This window comes from Pipistrellus kuhlii, unplaced genomic scaffold (genome assembly GCF_014108245.1).
Source record: "Pipistrellus kuhlii isolate mPipKuh1 unplaced genomic scaffold, mPipKuh1.p scaffold_m20_p_10, whole genome shotgun sequence".
Lineage (NCBI taxonomy): Eukaryota > Metazoa > Chordata > Mammalia > Chiroptera > Vespertilionidae > Pipistrellus > Pipistrellus kuhlii.
Window position 1 is genome coordinate 4,008,559 of NW_023425405.1, and position 20,033 is coordinate 4,028,591.

The window sequence follows — 20,033 nt, forward strand, 5'->3', positions numbered from 1 at the left end:
TTTTTCAATTTGAGTTGGCATGCAATACTATATTAGTTTCGGGTGTACAATCCAGTGATTACACATTATATAACTTACTAAGTGATCTGCCTGGTAAATCTAGTACCCATCTGATACCATATGTATTTATTACGATGTTATTGACTATATTTCATATGCTCTACTTTACATCCCTGTGACTGTTCTGTAACTACCAACTTGTACTTCTTAATCCATTCACCTTTTTGTTTTTTGCCCCTCCCCCAATTTCCTTTTCATCAAAAAGGAAAGCATACATTTTTTAAGGTCTCCTTATAGATCTCTTATGAAAGAAAGACAATTGTGTCATTGTTTATTTACCAGTTTATCCCAAAGGTCTAGTTTATTACCAGGTTCCTAATAAGAGGTTAATAAGTTGTTGTTGTTATTATTATTATTATTATTATTAAAGGTGATTGTATGCACTAAAGCATTTATTGTGTCTGTGAACTGATTCTGCTTCATAAACTGTTACTAGTTTGTGATAAGTATAGGAAGTAAGATGAAGCATTTAGAAATTCATTGTTATTATTGGATTTTTAAAGTACTGGTGTGCAGTGGGTTAGAAACTAAAAACACAGAACAAGATGTGACTGTCCTTTACCATTGATAACGTGAAAGTCACTACTCTGAAGGACCATTTGCTCAGTTCTACTATAAAAATGGCTGAAGGATTAAAAAAAAAAAAAAGGAATAATGTTAAGGGGAAGGAAATGAACATCTATTCAGTGCCACTAAATGTTGGGCAGTTCATTCATTAAATAAGTTTAGGAATGTTTGATCTCACTCAGAGCACCTTCCTCTAAGAACTGGGTCTGAGCCCAGAGGTGGGCTAAATTCCTGCAGCGCCTGCTCCCCCTTGCTATGCATGCCATGCTCTCATGGTTTCCAATAACAAGAATGGTTTTTACTTTTCTTTAGTATCTTTTTTGCTTCCCCAAATCCTCTTCTTGCCAATCAGGATGTAGGTAAGAATTTGATTTGACAGCTGTCCAAGTGCTTATGCGTGGGGGTTAGCAAGGCCCACCCAGCCTTCTCTGGGATTGTGTTGCTCATTGAACTTGGTCTTGCTTATGGTTAGGCCTAAACTTGATGCTTGCTTATTTATAAAGGACAGTTTCTACTAGTAAGTGTTAGGACTGTTTCAGATTCATTCATTTTCAAGTTTGTGTCTATGTGTGTAACTAGATCAAACGACAGGTCTCTGCTTCTGGCTTAAGCCTACCCTTAGAAATAACGGGCATTCAGACACAGTATCTTTGCTTTTCGTTGATGGAAAATGGGCATTTTCAACTTTTTTGCAATTATGAAAGTCATGGATAAAGGAAACCAGCATCAGGGATCCAATTCCTTATGGCCAGTTTTGGTACTTAGTTCCAGATCAATATTGTTCATAATTGGGAGTACAAAAAAAGGTTTGAAAAAATAAGTGAAAATCTTTCCCTGGTGATTATTTAAAAATAAACAGTTCCTATGGTGTTTGTTTGTTTGTTTGTTTGTTTTTTATTGAAGTGCATTACCAGTTTACATTTATGGTAGGGTATCTGTACATCGCCGGAGTAATGCCATCCCTCTTATATTCTAGGTGGGCCTCTTGGGAAGAACTGGATCAGGGAAGAGTACTTTGTTATCGGCTTTTTTGAGACTACTGAACACCGAAGGAGAAATCCAAATAGATGGTGTGTCTTGGGATTCAATAACTTTGCAACAGTGGAGAAAAGCCTTTGGAGTTATGCCACAGGTAAGCTAAAATAAACTAGGGGGGAAATAACTAAATATAATTTTACTATTATTTGATAATTACACTCAAGAAATTCATATTTCCCTGCAAAATGTATCTCTATATGTAAAAGCCAAGTGACGAGAATGCCAGGCCAGAATGACCAGAATGACCTGTCGCTATGACGTGCACTGCAGCAGCCAACTGGCCCCATCGGAGCCCTGATTGGCCCCCCTCAACCTCCTGCAGCCCTTTCCCCCTGCGGCTTGGTCCCCAATTGGCACCCCGACCCTGATAGGAGGCAGGGCCAGCTGGCCAACCTCACACAGCCCGCCCCCACTGGCCCCACCCCCGATCGGCCCCCCCATCAGGGGCGGGGCCGGCCAACCTCCTGTGGCCCCTCCCCCATCGCTAGCTGGACCCCACCCATACATAAATTTATGCACCAGGCCTCTAGTTTGTTATGTATTTCTGTCCATTTTGTGCAATGCAACCTTTTCATTAGAACTACCTCTAAAAGTTCAGAATTCTCTGACATCCTGTTATTAAAATATTAGTAGTTTTGCTAGCTTATCCCAAAAGACATAATATGTAGTAAGAGCCTGGGGCTTTTGTCCTGCTTCAGTGGTCTGAGATCCAAGTTAACAACCACAGCAGATTGAGAAATGCTTTGTGAGATATGAAAGATGCTGCTGACATAACGAACACTTGGAAGCATGAGGTAGTGGAATTGAAAATGAGAAGTATAATGATTGTATTTTTGTTCTTTGGATAAGAATGACCATATAAGATTAGTATGTAGCTATTTATTTTAATATATATATATATATATATATATATATATATATATATATATATATATATTTTTTTTTTTTTTTTTTTTTTTTTTTAGAGAAAGGGGAGGAGGGTTGAAAGACAGTGATGGGATGGATATGGGTAGAAACTACTCTAAGAGAATCTGAGATTTAGGAACTAAGCTTTTTGCCTGGTTCTGGCTCTGCCTACATGAGCCTCTGGGTTGCAAGTTTTTTTTTGTTTTTTTTTAATTGAATGTTTTGGGGTGACATTGGTTCATAAAACCATAGAGTTTTCAGTGTACAGCTCCATAAAACATAATCTGTACACTGCATCATGTGCCCATCACCCCAAGCAAAGTCTTTTTCCATCCCCATTGCCCCCTCCCCTGCCCACATTTACTCATCCACACTGCTGCCAGTGTCCATGTGTGATGTGTATATGTTTTTTGGCTAATTCCTTCCCCTTCTTTTTTTTTTCTTTTGTTTTTAATGTCACTCTTTGATTTGGGTCACACACAGTATCTCTAGCCTCACTGGCTTAGTGCCACTCTGTTTTACTGCAAAAGGACTTCTTCCATATGAGAAAAATGGCAACAGTTCCATTCTAAAATGGTCGAAATGGAAACCAATGAATGTCTTCAATGTGAGCAGATCTGAGAGGCATGTGCTGCATGTCTACTAGTATTTACTCTCATCTCTATGGAGATAGTCACTGTTTCACTTTTGCCTTCTTTGTATCAATGGGCACGGAACCCACTCCACTACCATGGTGCTCACTATTATCTACTTTTATTACAAAATTAAAATGCTAGGAACATCTGCCAGGAGAGTGACTATAAATCGACCTTTAGAAAAAGCTTGTATTTTTTTAGATTACTTTTGTGTAACATTTGTTCCTGTCAACTATGAGGCACTAAATATTGTAACTGCTAGAATGATGCTTTTCATTCATTTGTCTAGACTTTGCCATGTGGCCAGAAGCTTAATCCTGGTTGAACTTTAAAAAACAATATTGTTTCTTCAGAAAGAAAAAAAAGGATTACCAAGTGGTCTAAAGATAAACAGTGGGAACACAAGTATCCCAAGGTGATAGCGTTAGGCAAATGGCAATGTGGGAGAACACAGGACAGAATGTGGTTGCCTGAGTAAGTGTTGTTGTTCAGTTGATGCTAATTATTCTGATTCCATTTTTAACTACAATAATGACAGTTTGTTTCCTTGGTGTTCTTATTTGAATAAGCACCGTCCTAAAAAATAATTTCAGTTTCACTGGGAATCCTTTTATCTATCTGCCAATAAATAGAGAGGTTTTTGTTTTATCATCTGTTATATATATATATATATATATATATATATATATATATATATATATAATTGATTTCTTACAGAGAGATAGAGAGGGATAGAGAGTTAGAAACATCGATGAGAGAGAATCATCGATCAGCTGCCTCTTGCACACCCCCTACTGGGGATGTGCCCGCAACCAAGGTACATGCCGTTGACCAGAATAGAACCCAGGACCCTTCAGTCTGCAGGCCGACGCTCTATCCACTGAGCCAAACTGGTCTTGGCTATCATCTGTTCTTTTTAGGGACCTAGATATGCAGGAGCCTGAGTATGCAAGACCTGGAGAAAGAGCAAGTGGGCCAGCGTTGTGAAAATTCTTTATCTCACCTTTCTGCTAAAGTGAATATTCCAAGCACTTTTATTTTGTTTTCTCTCTTCTATGCCTTCAAGCTTTTTATATACTAAACAAGAAGTACTTTGAGATGTAAAATGTGTGATTGTGCTCATAGAATTGCTTCTCATTGCACACGTTTATGACCCAGGTTTCTGGGATTGTGTCTGAGTGTTACAAGGATGTCTATAGACAGAATATACTAGTTCCTCTACATTGACACCTTGAGAATATTAAGTGAATATTCAATAAAGAGAGAAAAAGGCCAAATTCTTCACACCTTCTGAACTTCCAAATCAAGAGATGATTTTACTGAAAATTCAAATTACATAATTTTGACCTTAAAAAAGAAATAGAAGGAAGAAAGGGGAATTTAAAATCCTACAAAAACTTTTTTTTTAATCTTTTCTATCTTTTTCTTCCTTTCATCTTTCTGATCTGGCAAGGGCATAGATCTCTGACATTGAGACATCAGAGACCTCTGGGTCCATTAGTCACTTGTTTTCATACACAAGAAAACATTGAACAAGAAAATTTTGAACAAGAAACGTTCCCTTTCCTTCAGTGATCCCGAATCCTGTGGAATCACAAGATGCCATTCGTGTAGGCAAGTTCATGCAATTGTGTTTTGGCTTCCCCCCCCCCCCCCCCCTTCTTCCCTCATGTAGCTAGAAAACATGCAAGGAAGAAATCTTGGGGAATACAGCCAGGCCAGGAACTAGGGGATTGTGTACTTTTCAAGGTGGAGCCTTCTTTAATTTGTTCTGTTTTGCCTGTGAGCTCCGAGGGCATAGATAGTAAGACCTAGAGTCAGAGCTCAATGGGCTTAGGCAGCTGGAGCACTGAGACGTGTTCATTAACCGTAAGCCTTAATTAAGCCCTTAATTCATGAAAAACAGAGAAATAACTTTAAAATGTATTTTCAAAGCTTCAATTGTAAGTGTGAAAGGCTGCAAAGCTATTCTGTGGGAATGACAGGCCTCGTCTTGCAATGAGACTTTGATCTGAAACTGGTCGTCCACGCCCACACCTGACTGCCTCTACAGAGCTGGAACATCGTTTGCTGTGAGAGAAATTACTTAGGTCCAACACATGTATCCATCGATCTGAACAATGAGGTTGGGAGCACAGCAGTGCTCATTCAGTTTAACAATAATTCACAGTTTAATAATTAGTTATTGAGTTCTTTCTATATGCTTAAATTACAGTAATTATTTTAGATTCAATAGTTACAGTCTATTAGTGGTATTGCGCTCCCCATTCAACCTATGAACTTCCATTGAGAGGCTCAAAAGTACGCTCATTGCCATAAGTCGGGGATCAAAGAACAAAAACAAAAATGATAAATTAAGCATAGATGATTATATATAGTTAGGGTCTCTGCACAGACTTGTCGGGGATGCTGTGGGCAAGTAGGAGAGAGAATCCAGCCCCACCACATTGCTGTATCCTTCCTTCTTTTCTATTTCCACTGCTGTATTTTTCTTATAATCTTATTCACATCCCTCCAACACACATTGCACACACATTAAGCTTTTTAAAGCAGCATTCCGATTTTGTGATTTGCCTTTTAGGGCACTTCTTCCTTCACTGAATAGGTCCAGATTCTTCCATTTGTGGTCAGACCCCTACCTCAACCCAACCTTTGCAGACAGATCCACCCCTCCTCATACCTGAACACTTTATGTTTCACTCCAGTGTGTCTCACTGGCCCACGAAACCCGACTTTTCTCTCCCATGTCCTCTGTTCATGCGCTTTCTCCCTCTGAGACGATCTTCTTCGCCATAGTCACTTTGCCATCACAAAGGTTAAACTCTGGGATCTAGAACTGTGTTTAGATCCTGTGTTCTCTGTGTATTTGTTTAATTTCCACTCAGTATTGTAAACACTTTGTGGACATTTCAGTTAAGGAAGCAGGATTTAAACACAAAATCATCACCAATCAGAGAAGAGTGGCAGAAATGCTAAATAAAACAGGTTTTTTTTAACCTTACTAATTTTTCTCTCTCAATATGGCATATAACACAATGGCTTGCATAGTAGGAATCCAATATACATTGTTTTGTGCTGAGTCACTAAATCCTTGATCTCTTTTACAAGAGACTGTGGTTCTGCTGGTATCTGGATTCTACTAGCTCTATAATCTTAGGCAAGTCATTTCATTTCTCTGCGCCTCAGTTTAATTGTCCATAAAATGGATATACTGACAGTAACTCCTTCATTGGGTTTTTGTGAGGATTAAATGAGTTCAAACACTTAGTCTACTCCCTGGCACGTAGTAAGTACAATACGCTGGGTTGTCGTTTGTTACCATTTATAATTCCTTAAGGACAAGGGATCACGTTCTCATCTTTGTATCGAATTGGAGGTCTATGCTGTAGGAATTAAACAGAGGTAGTTATATGTAGTCATGGGTCCAGGCACAGACTAGTCATGGATGCTGTGGCAATAGGAGAAAGAATCCAGCCCCACCATATCACTGCATCCTTATGGTGATCATTAAAGTGGGCCGTACAGTGTGTGGGTTTTAGAAAGGTTCCGGGCAGGAAGCTTTGGAGACCATATTCCTGGATCCCAGGCAGGGATATTATGAACAAGTACAGAGATGGGAACCAGAAAAAGTTGGGGGCAAAGGGCAGAGGTGGCCATATGTTAGAGAATATTTAGAAAGAGGGAAAGACTTGACAAGTGAGGAATACGTTAACTCTTGAGCTAGGAAGAGGTGGTGAGAGAGTGTTAGTAAGGCCGCTGCTGCCCACAGTGTGTGGACAATGGACTTCAGGGAGGCAGAATCAGGAGCAGAGCAATGGGCTGAGAAACTCGCCAGCTGTACTGGAAGAAGGTAATGAGGACAATGAGAGTTGAGTTCCAGATTCAAGAAGAAAAGAGAAAATAAGTTGTATGGTCATCAGTGCAATACAATCTTAGTATTTCTGAGCCTAAAAATTTGATGTCTTTGATAATTTGGTCCAATCTAGGAAATATTTTTATGCTATATCTGAAAAAAAGTATATCCTAAAAAAAAAAAATGTTTGTAAAAGGTTTTAATGCATTAAATGACTTTACAGGAAGCAATAATTTGAACATCTTCAATGTAACCACTTACATACAAATAAATGGAATATACATAATATACATTAACCTTATAAAATTATCTATTTGTTATAAACTTACTTTTGCCCCACCCTGAGCCAAAACAAAACAAAACAAAAAAAGCATTATATCCTTGTGGCTCAGTTGTTTGGGCTATGTCTCATGCACTGAAAAGTTGCTGGTTCAATCCTGGTTAGGGCACAGGCCCAGGTTGTGGACTTTATCCATGGTAGGGGGCATACAGGAGGCAATCAACATTTCACTTTGACATCAACATTTCTCTCTCTCTCTCTCTCTCTCTCTCTCTCTCTCTCTCTCTCTCTCCTTCTCCCTCTCTCTCCAAAAATAAATGAAAAATCTTTTTTTTTTTTAAACCAGTATATCTTTGAGAATAGGAGTCATTTCTCTGACTCATTTAATTTATCTTACATTCAGGAATCACAGAATCCACACTTCTTGTTTTTCATTTGATATCCAAGACTGAAGCATCTATTGCAGTGATTTACCAGCACTTCGAGCACTCCATATAGGCTTGGCTGTCTCTACTGCGCTGAGGAGTCAGCTTCAGGAAAGAGATTAGTTGGGCAATGAACATTGGTGCTCTCCTTATTTTTTCCTTGAGTCCCAAGAATTACTCTTTATACCTTACATCCAGGACATTGAATAAATATCAAATATATGTACATCTTAATTTTCCTATGGTGAACAGTTTCCTAAAAGAGAGAGAGAGGATCACTGTGACTTACAGCTTCAGGGGCATGTTTTGTTGTGCAGTCAGCCTGACGGTGTCACCTTGGCCAAGCCACATGACTTCTCAGGGTCTTGGCTGGTTCATTTGTACATCAGGAAAAAGGATGTAGGTGACCTCTCAGCTTTAGAGATGAGTTTGTGGAAACTTCACACAGTGAAGTTTAGAAAACAGAGCTAAATACCTACTGTCACCCTGAAAGCAAGAGAATGCCAGATACTGTTTGTAAGACAGGAATGAAATGTTTGTGTAATTGTATGAAATTGAATTTTAACTGAATCAGTTCATTCAGTTAAATTTTCTTTAAAATTAAAGCATTACTTTAATGTTACACAATAAACTGTAAACAAAAAACTTACAGAATTTTTGAATGGTATTAAATCCACTACATCTAAAACTTTTGGATGTCTAATTTTAATAAACATCTTTATTCCTTCATAATTTTGAATGTATATCTATTTGAAATAAATTATTATATGTTGCTATACAGTTGACAAATATTATATGTAAATTATTAGGCCATTAGAAAAGCTAGGCATACTATTTCCCTACCAATTATATAGAGATATTAAAGTTTTAATGGATTGTTAGTATTATCTTTAAAGATTATGAGTTTTAGTACTTATTCTTATCAAAAGAATAAAAATAGTATGTGCTGAACTCTGACTAATCTATATATATAAAAGGCTAATATGCAAAGTATCCCCTCAGAAGTTGGACCGGGAGTTCATATACTATGTACAAAGCCTTTGAGTTAATGACAGGGTATATAGCAAAGTTAATGGGGTAGAAGAGATGAACATTACAAAAATGATTACAAATGCACATGTATAATTTTGATGCTCACTGAGTATGTGGCTGGAGTGAAAAGGGGCAGGGTGGGGAGAAGATCACTAAATGACTGGAAGAAATAGAAGGGACTAAATGGCCTGTCGACCATCTTAAAGATTTTACATTTTCATTGAAGGGTCCCAGGTTTGATTCTGGTCGAGGGCATGTACCTTGGTTGTGGGCACATTCCCCAAGGGGGGCTGTGCAGGAGTCAGCTGATCAATGTTTCTCTCTCATCGATGTTTCTAACTCTCTATCTCTTTCCCTTCCTCTCTGTAAAAAATCAATAAAATATATATTTTTTTTAAAAGATTTTACATTTTCCTGAGTGTAATGGAAAACCACTGAAGGTTTTTCAAAAGGCTGATGACATAATCCAATGTATACTTATAGCATCTGCTTTGGCACTAAATGAGAGTGAACTGGGAAGGAAGGCAAGAGTGAAAGGAAAGAGATCAATTAGGAGATTCTTGCATATTCCAGAAAGAGGTCTGATGGCTTGAACTATACAGTAGCAATAGAGATTTTTTTTTTTTAAATGGATTTGAGATATATTTTGGGAAACCAATTCACAGGTCTGATGATTGATTCCATTTGGGAAGATTAGTGAAATAGATAAGTCTTTGATGACTCCCAAGTTTCTGCATTAAGGAAATGAAGGTGCTTTGTATTGAAATGGAAACCTAGAGGCAGAGTAGATTTGAGAAGAAAGATGGCATTTTCCATTGTACAGTGAGAACACTGAGGCTTAAAGGATGTGGGTTCTTATTTATAGATATAGCCACCAGGTCAGAGCTATATTACTATGCCATCTTTGCAAACTACATTACCTTTAGTAACTTCTCTATTTGGTTTGATGTCATGATACCTTTGGCCTCCGCCCGTGGTTGTCCAAAGTGATGGCACTATTCCATTTGTCTGTAGTAAAAAGTTCTATTGTCTTGTTCCATTGGATATGTAAGTCCTCTTGAAACTTACAAGGACCCCGTAGCCCATATAAACCCTTCAACTCAGATCCTGTATAGGAAGAGGAAGCTAACTTCTCCACTGTGCTGGACCTGAGCTGTGGCCAAGGGCATGGATGACACTGCTGTAATCAAGACTATGCTACTCAGTGCTGTTGGGATCTTGCCCAATCTTTAATCTTTTCCTGGAAAAGTTGGTCCCCATAAGACTTGAGGTATTTTGCTATGGTGGTGAGGAGCACAGGCTTGAAGACAAACACCCTTGGGTCCTGCTAGCTAAGTGACTTGGAAAAGTCACTTCAATTTTCCCTGCTGTGATTTCTTCATGTGCAATAATAGGATCTGTCATTAGGCTGATCTGAAGATAAAGAGATACCACATGTAAAGAGCTTACCTGGCTCCCAGTAAGCCTGCCATAAGCCAGAGCTCTGTTTTCCAACCACTTACCGTATTTTTCGGACCATAAGACGCACCAGTTTTTAGAGAAGGGAAATGAAGAAAAAAAGATTCTGAAACAAATAGTGTACTAAAATATTTTATGTGCATTAAAACCCAACATCACAGTCATAAACACATGTAATCAACCCTGTAAAGTAAACAGCAGCATTTAGAACCATTTTAGAGCCGGGCAAGCACACAGAGACCACACAGAGCCGGGCAAGTAAAAAAACTTTTTTTTTAAAGTATATGTGCAGGCTATATTTGGACCATAAGACGCAGGGACTTTTTCCTCCCACTTCTGGGGGGAAAAAGTGCGTCTTATGGTCCGAAAAATACAGTAGTTCCCAGTGGAGATAACTTTTCTGAAGCACATAATACATTGTCTGATGCTTGGTAACCCCCCCATCATTGTTATTTCCCATAGAAAAATGTAAAAAATAGTAAACAGCAAAATTCCATTGGCAAGCCTTTGAACTTTAGATATTAACTAAACCCAATTTCTTTTTTTCTTTTTTTTAATATATTTTATTGATTTTTTACAGAGAGGAAGGGAGAGAGATAGAGAGCTAGAAATGTCCATGAGAGAGAAACATCAACCAGCTGCCTCTTGCACAGTCCCTACCGGGGATGTGCCCGCAACCAACGTACATGCCCTTGACCGGAATCGAACCTGGGACCTTTCAGTCTGCAGACCGATGCTCTACTGCTGAGCCAAACCGGTTTCGGCCTAAATACAATTTCTTAAATAATGAATTGACTTAAGTTCTCAGAGTCACTTGCTCTTTATTTCTCCGTAGTTTATTAGAATGATCTTTGTCTGCTCTCTTTAGCTTATTTGGATAGTGCTTTCATTTACTTGGGAGCTTTGAGGAGATTGCACAGATATACACATCTTATCTGATGAGTCATCTAGCCAACTTTTATATCCACTTCTGTAAAACAAGGTACACATCCCTAGGAAGTTAAGTAATAGCAGACAAGGCTTTTTTTTTGGGGGGGGGTGGGGAGGGGAAGGGAGACTCTAGAGGGTTCCTGAGATATTTAGCAACACCTTTGTTTTTTAAGCCATAAACCATGCCCTGGGGAATAAGGTCTCTAATATATCTCCCCTTGACTTTGGCTGCCATGGTGAGGATATTGGAATTCTGCCTGAGAGGCACAGATACCATCAATCTGTAGGCACCTTACCTTGTGTATTTCCTTACAGATCAGATTGGCACTGAGCATTCTCTCTCAGTGTAAAGCAATTTGTGAAATTAAGCCTTTAAGAAATTCAGTTCTTCATTCTCCTTTTTGGGTGTTACTAACCAAAGGCAAAACCAAAAAGGCAATGCAAAAAAAATTATTCTGAACATTAGTATCAAAAATATTTTTTAGTTCACCCATGGGCACAAAAGAGAACTAAATATTATTATTTCTGTATCAGCATTCCCCAGTGAGATAGCAAATTTATTTTAAAACGTTTTTTAATCATATAGGTCAGCCTTAGTAGACAGTGACATGATGTGGCAAACGGTGTCTGGGGTGTCACTAAGCAGGGCTCCATGCAGGGAGTGAGATTGCCATTGTGTTACTTCAGCAGGATCAACCTCAACCTGCCTCTGCAACATGCATTCGATTAAACAAATATTTTATTTTTTGCGCTTTCATTGATTTCTAAGTGAATTCCCCTGTGCCTGTCTGGTTTTGGAGGTAGAGGTGTGCCTTGGTTTTTATAGACCAGACTAACATGTATGTTTAAGTAAATGTCTGTAATTTAACTTCAAAATCCCTTAGGAAGCTAGTTTTATAATAGAAATTCAAGAAAAATACCTTAATACAAAAGAGAAATGTGTTCAAACCATTGTGACAAAAATTATAATCTTATAATTTTTAACTATTAACTTAATATTATACTTGCTTATAGGAAATATTGCTAGGAATAAAACATTTAATTTTCCACAATTTACAGTGATCTTAATTTCATGTTCATAAGGGACTTCAAAATTAGCTATATTTTATTTCTTAAAAACATACAAAGCAAATATAAAAATTTAAAAACTGAAGAAAACTAGATGGTAAGTGCTTGGGTAGGTGTTACATTATTTTAAAATAAGTTTTTGCTCGAAATATTTCACAATAAAATGTGCAAAAAGTAAAAAGATATTTATGTTATTCATGTTTTCCTCTTTGTTTCCTTATTGTTGTAGAAAGTGTTTATCTTCTCTGGAACATTTAGAAAAAACTTGGATCCCTATGAACAGTGGAATGATCAAGAAATATGGAAAGTTGCAGATCAGGTAAGGATGCTAACAAATATTTTGGAAAAAGGTAGTTCATACCCACACAAGAGTTGTTGTCATAGCTGAGATAATTTTACACACTTGTGTGTGTGTACCTGCATGCATACACACAACTTGAAATCAAAGAACTCTAACATACCTGGAGCACCCAGTACTTGGATTACACCTCTTCCTCTCCTTGGTATTCATTTCCATTTAAAAAATATATATTTTATTGACTTTTTTTTACAGAGAGGAAGGGAGAGGTATAGAAAGTTAGAAACATTGATGAGAGAAACATTGATCAGCTGCCTCCTGCACATCCTCTACTGGGGATGTGCCCGCAACCAAGGTACATGCCCTTGATTGGAATTGAACCTGGGACCCTTCAGTCCACAGACCAATGCTCTATCCACTGAGTAAAACCAGTTAGGGCTCTCCTCAGTGTTAAGTCTCCATCTATCAGGCCCCAGAGATAGCATTTCTGTTATCTTCTTCCCTACCAATGTGCATCAATGAGACATGAACTGGGAGACCTACATTACATCAGGATTATTCCTGATACAAAAAATCATCTCTCTACACCTTCTCAGCTACTCCCTCTCTGGGTTTTGAAGCTTCCCCAGTAGAAGGAGGAGGCTTTGCTTTGACAGGATGTATTTTTCTGGGAAGCATGGTTTTAACATATAAGGATGATGATCATTCTAGGACACGTGCAGATGACAATGGTCTTCTCTGGAAGCCACCAGGACTCAACTACCTCTAGGGAATGTGCTGGCGGTGAGTGCTTTTAGGCACAATGCCACATGACCTAGATACAGCATACTCCATTTTTTGCGGTCATTAAGGCATCATGTAGGACACATATGGATTAAAATAGTCAAAATTCCTAAATAAGACCCCAAATTTACTCAATAGATGGTCTATTACAGTTGAAGGTATTATACACAGGAATATGGGATGAGAGAGAGAGAGAGCTTAAATGAAATGTTTGGTTCCATTAAAAAGAATCCTAACTGCAAACTGACAATTCTTAAAATATTAAAGTAAGGGGCAACATAAATTGCTCTGTTTCATTAAACTTGAGGTTTAAGTTCAAAGTTCTGGATGATGACACACTACAGCTATAAGACCTAAATAAGAACTTTGAGATTCAAGGATCTTTTTAGGGACCAATATTGTTCCACTATTTCCTGTATTGTTAGTCCTTGTAGTACAATTCCCAAATGTTCTCTCCTTTTCTGCCTTCATTCAGAATGGATCTCGTCAGGAGCTTTGAAATACCTGTGAGTGTGAAACACTTCCCCACTGAGTGCCCAACCTTAACATGCCCCTAATAAAATGCACTTAGATTAACTGTTTTCAGTATCAAAGTTTCCTTATGGGAGTTTTTAAAGGAAACATTAACTAAATTGGAAGTAATACATTTTAAGAAAGATCTTTGATGTGACTTCCATAACACAATGTTGTGGGAGGGAAACTTGGAAAGGAAGGCATCAGATTGTATAAAATCTGCAAATATTGCCAAGTCAAAATAAAATTTACAGGAAATCAGCAACATAAAAATATCTAAAATTTTATAAGACACAGTGAAGATTTTAAATACCATTAAAATGCAAAAAAAATGTTTCAATTTTTATTTGATCAAATTGTATTGAGGTCTATCTTTTTCCTGATCATCTTTTTAATAATTTGCGAACAGGGATGTTAATGCTCTCCCTACATTATTGACTTCATGTGCTTTGAGCGGTGGTGATAAGTTTTTGCTCCAGAGGCCCTGAAAATAGAATACAAACAAATAAGTAATAGCCCAGAGGAGTTAGAAAAGGCATTGGTTTATAAGTTAAGAGGGCCTGAGCTTTAGTCTTAAATGGTTGATCATATAACATATCCAAACAGGAATAGGGGCATGCCAGTGTCTAAACTGGACAAGATACTGGGGAAATAGTATAAACCAGGATAAACCAGGGCAAACCAGGATGTAGGTCATTTCATCGAGTCCTCTCTGTGACCTTGGTATGACTCAGGTCTCTAGAGGGAAATAAACTGAATAATGGCAGATAGCCAGACTCCCGAATCTTATCCCAACAGCACCTCCTTCATAATTCCCCTTTTCCCAAGTGAAAATCACAAGCACATGTCAACACTGGGCCAAGAAACACTTTATTCCTAGCTTGGCTCTGGATGGAAACTCCATTGTGAAGCCTTATCCTTGCTGACAAAGACTAGATTGTGTGAGACCATGAGGATCATGCCTAATGAGTAACTCTTAAGGTCTGGAAGCAAAGTTTGTCCAAACAGCTTTGTATCTTGGGCCCACACCTTCATCTTGGCACTCTGTGGATTGAGATGGTCTAATGTCCACATCCCAAAACAAATCAGAGGCAGATCGCTTCTTCCCAGAATCACTGACTTTACCAGGTGTATGGACAAAGAGAATCTCCTATCAGACTGAATCCAAAATTAGGGATGGGATAGGGTGGGAGGTTGGGGAGGGTGTGGCAAGGCCCCTAGCTTTGTGGTCCAGTAAATTGATAGCATTGTTGTAATAATTTTTTATTTTTCAATTACAGTTGACATACAATATTATATTAGTTTCAGATTATTACATAGTGACTAGATATGTAGTTATTTTATGACATGATCATCCCAATAAATCTAGTACCCATTTGACACCATATGTAGTAGTTACAATATTATTGACCATATTCCCTATGCTGTACTTTACATCCTCGAGGCTATTGGGTAAATACCAATCTGTTCTCATTCTCTTCCCCTTTTTCATCCATCCCTCCAACTCCCCTCTCATTTTGTAACCATCAAAATGTTCTCTGTACCTCAGAGTTTGTTTCTGTTTTGTTTATTTGTCTTTTAGATTCTATACATAAGTGAAGTCATAGGGCATTTGTCTTTCTCACTCTGACGTATTTCACTCATCACAGTATGCTCTAAGTCCATCCATATTGTTTCAGATGGCAAGATTTCATTCTCTTTTATGATGGAGTCATATTCCATTGTACATATGCATCATTTCTTTATGGTTTCCATTTTCATGAAATATTTTTTCATCACTTTCAGTCTGTGTGTCTTTCAATCTGAAATGAGTCTCTTGTAGACAGAATCTGTAAGGCTCTTTTTTTTAATTCATTCAGAATTATTTATTTATTTATTTATTTTCAGGGAGAGTGTGGCGGGAGAGAGAAAAACATCAATGTGAGAGAAACACATTGACTGGTTGCCTCCTATGTATGCCCTGCCTGGGGGATGGGAAGCAAACTGCAGCTCAGGTATATGCCCTTTACCTGGAATTGAATCAAGACCCTTAGGTGCAGGGGCCAACACTCTAACCATTGAGAAACACTGTCCAGGACCACCCTATGTCTTTTGATTGGAGCATTTAATAAATCCACGTTTGAAGTAATTGTTGACAAGTATGTAGTTATTGCCATTTTCTTATTCATATTTTTATATATTTTTTTTTTCTTAAAGAAGTCTATTCAAAATTTCTTGTAATACTGATTTGGTACTGATGAACTCCTTTAGTTTTTTCTTGTCTGAGAAGTTCTTTATATCTCCTTCAATTTAAATTATATCCTTGCTGGATAGAGTGATTCTGAGACAAAGCATGAGCCACGTTTTTCATGACTTTGGATATTTCATGCCAATCCCTCTGGTCTACAAAATTTCCATTGAGAAATAAGCTGACAGCCCTATGGGAGTTCCCTTATCTAACTAACTGCTTTTCTCTTGCTGCTTTTAAGAATCTCTCTTTGTCCTTAACCTTTGGCATTTTAATGATGATGTGTGTTGGTGTGGGCTTTTTGGGTTAATCTTATTTGGTGCTCTCTGTGCTTTCTAGGCATGTATGTCTATTTCCTTCACCATGTTAGGGAAGTTTTCCATCATTATTTCTTCAAAAGGTTTTCAATTCCTTGCTCTTTATCTTCTCCTTCTGGTTTCTTTGTGATGCAAATACTGGTATGCTTGATGTTGTCCCAGAGGCCTTTAAACGATTCTCACTTTTTTGGATTCTTTTTTCTTTTTGATGTTTTGGGTGTTTTCTTCTACCTTTTCTACCAAATCACTGATTCAGTCATCTGCTCAATCTAATCTACTCTTGATTCATCTAATGTATTCTTTATTTTAGTTATTCTATTCTTCATTCTGACTGTTTTTTATGTTTTCTTTCTCCCTTTTATATTTCCTATTTCTTTGTTGAAGTTCTCACTAAGTTCATCTACTCTTCTCCTAAGTTCATTGAGCACCCTTATAACCAGTGTTTTGAACTCTGCATCTGATAAATTGCTTGTCTCCATTTTGTTTAGTTCTTTTTCTGAAGTTTTCTTCTGTTCTTTCATTTGGGGCATGTTCCCTTTTCTTCTCATTCTGGCTGTCTCCCTGAGTTTGTTTCTTTTTTAAATAAAAAGGTTTTATATAATTAAATTTTAGAGAAAGAGAAACATTGATGTGTGAGAAAGAAACATAGATTGGCTGCCTTCTCCATGCATCCCGACCAGGGATTAAGCACACAAGCTGGGTATGTGTGCTCACCAGGAATTGAACCAGTGACCTTTTGGTACATGGGATAGCACTCAACCAACTGAGCCACACTGGCCAGGGCATATTTTTATGTATTAGAGTTGCTATGTCTCCTGGTCTTGGTAGAGTGGCCTTATATATTAAGTGTTTTATGAGGGACAGTGGCATAGTCTCTCTGGTCACCTGAATCAGGTGAGCCAGGTGTGTCTTTTGTGTGCATTGTGTATACTTTCCTATTGTAGTTGAGCCTCTATTGCTGTTGGTGTGTCAGTGGGAGGGATTTACCCTCAGATTGATTTGTTGTGAGGTCTGCTTATGATTGCAGTGGATGAGCTTTTGTGCAGGGGCTTCACCTATGGAGCAGGATTCACTTTAGTGGGTCTCTAGTGCCTGCTGAGTCTGCCCTTTGGTTGTATCATTTATGGAGTGGCTGGGTGGTGCTCTGGTGTGGTCTGATGCTGGCCACTGAGTATGTTGGTTCTGGGGCCTCTTCGAAGTTTCAGGCCATGGTCAGTCGCTACTATGCCCTGCCCTGGGCCACCTGGTGTGAACTAAAAAGTGATCCACAGGTGGTTGCCATTTGAGCTGAGCTTGAAAGTGCCTGGGAGAGGCTAAGCTGTGAACTAAGGCCTGCTGCTGCTAGTGCTAGGCTTAGGGATTCTTAGCAAGTGGCACAGGGCTCGCTGAAGCTATGTGCTGCTTGTTTGGGATTTGTGGATCTTTGAGAGATTTTTAGGAAAGTCAAGATAGGTTATTTGAATGGAAAAGCCACTGGAAGCTGCTTGGCTAAGCTTACAGTTTGGGCAGGGTGGGGGGGGTCTCAGGAAATCACAGGGCAGGGCAAACAGTGTTAGGTTGATGGAGACTCAGATATGGTGCTGCCTTCACATGCAGTGGAAAGGCTCAGCAAAGGAACAGTGGCCTCTGGGAGAAAGCTGCTTCTCCAGTGCTCACCCTGAGTCCAGACAATTCCATTCCTCCCTGTATGTTTCTGGCTTCTTTTGAGCTACTACCCCCATGATGGATCTTAGAATGAGTGAATCCGTGTGTGGGCCCTGTAAGAGGAACAATTGAGACTCCAGTGTTCTGGAGAAGGCCGCACACTAAAATGAAGAGAGAGACTGGAAAAGAGTTAATTTGGGAAAATGGGGGCCAGGCGGGAAGTCCACTTCTAGTGGGAAGACTAACCCCTGCTCTGGCTTTTTACCATCCTTTTATTGAGATTCTGAGACAAAGCCATCTCTTAGGCTGGAAGTTCCAACAAAAGAAAATCAACTTACATTTACATATGATTAACAAATTAAAGTTGCCTCAACCACCACTATCTCAACTAGACAATGAGTTAATAGCTCTGACCATTCAGAGCCATCAAGCCTGGCTAGCTCTTTTTACATTTTATTACCAGTGACAATGTTAGGTTTCAGTTCTGGCACTCCAGCAGCTCAGTCTCACTGAGCCACCACCTCTGCTGATTTTCACAGCCAGAAGTTATGGGGACTTCTCTTCCCAACACTGGAACCCTGGGCTGAGGAGCCTGGTGTGCGGTTGGGGCCACTTGTTCCTCAGCTGGAACCTCCACAGCCAAGGTGTCACTCCCAATTTTTAACTGCTATATGTGGGTGTGGGACCAGCCTGCTCGGTGCCTCCCCCCACCCCTAAGAGTCTCCATGTGGCTTCTTCTGTATATCCTTAGTTATAGAACTTCTGTTCAGCTAGACTTCAGGTGGTTCTCAATGATGGTTGTTCTGTAGTTTAGTTGTAATTCTGATGTGGTCATGGGAGGATGTACAGTGTTTCACATCTCAGCATGGACAATCACCTTATGTCCATATAAGTGAGTTTCTTATGGTCACCACCCCCACAATTGTCCTATGTTCCTAATCCTAGTGAATGGCTTCACCATCTGCACTTGCCCAGAGGCAAGACCTGGGACTCATTCTTGATTTCTTGTCTCTTGAGTTCTCCATATGTCAAGCCCTCTCCAGGCTGTCTCCTGCAAGTATTTAGAATGTATTCACCTTTTTCCTTCCCCACCTGACACCACTATGACTCTCATGGGGATTTTTGAAAGATGCGCCTGCCTAATTTCCCTTTTCTGCAGTTCATTTGGCTCTTGGCAGCAGTGGTAATCTTTTTAAACCCTTGCTTCTCCCCTTCCTATGGCTCCTTATTTCCCTTTGGACCAGGTTTGCACTATTTAAGGTGGCTTAAAAGGTCTTTTGCTATGAGGTCTCTGCCTGCCACTCTAAATCATTCTCCAACCTCCCCACTGCTTACTGTGATCCCTCTACTAGTATACTGAACTTCTTTCATTTCCGTAAAGCATCCTGTGCTCTCTGTTCTCCTGAAGCTTCTTCACATGCTGTTCTCTGTACGCGGAAAACCCTGCTAGCCCTTCACTGCCTGCTCCTGACTCATCCTTCAGGCATCTCCTTACACACTGCTTCTTTCCAGAAACCTGCCCGGATGCTGCAGGTCGGAGCCCTTTTCAGGTGTACCCTTTTCATTTACTCTTTCATCACATTCTTCACATGGGATAGAGATTTACCTCTTAACTTGTCACTGTACCCCACCAGAGTGAGGGTTCCTTAGGGAAGGCATGATTTCCTCCCAGTGCACAGAGTAATGTTGGCCACATGGATGGTGTAAAGTAAATATTCACTGAACGAGTGATTTAACTTATTTACTTAAATAAGGGCCTGGGTTCAGGTGACTGATCGATGCAGGAGCAGCAGTACCCTTTGCTGGTTCACAGGCTTTCACCACAGCGAGCTATCTCAGTATATAATTCATAGTCTACCCAGCATTTCTGCTAATTATAGGATGAAAGCTTTTTTGGTTATTGTTTACTTATTAGATTATTTATAAAATAGTTTCCTTTCTTACACATTGATAGCAAGGTAAGTTACTTTTAGAGAGTAAGCTAAATAGCAGAAATAAT

The 20,033-nt window shown here is 39.0% G+C and overlaps 1 protein-coding gene across 11 annotated transcripts in view; it reads left to right on the forward strand.

The window, feature by feature from the left end:
* Positions 1–20,033, forward strand: part of CFTR (CF transmembrane conductance regulator) — a 177,809-nt gene that overhangs the window by 141,641 nt on the left and 16,135 nt on the right. For all 11 annotated transcript variants that reach the window (XR_004985842.2, XM_045576273.1, XM_045576269.1 and 8 more), the window contains 2 exons: positions 1,604–1,759; positions 12,482–12,571. Coding sequence is in view for 10 of the 11 variants with exons in the window: in XM_045576273.1 (XP_045432229.1) it covers positions 1,604–1,759; positions 12,482–12,571 (246 nt within the window). In the remaining variant the exon portion in view is untranslated. The remainder of the gene's footprint in view (positions 1–1,603; positions 1,760–12,481; positions 12,572–20,033) is intronic.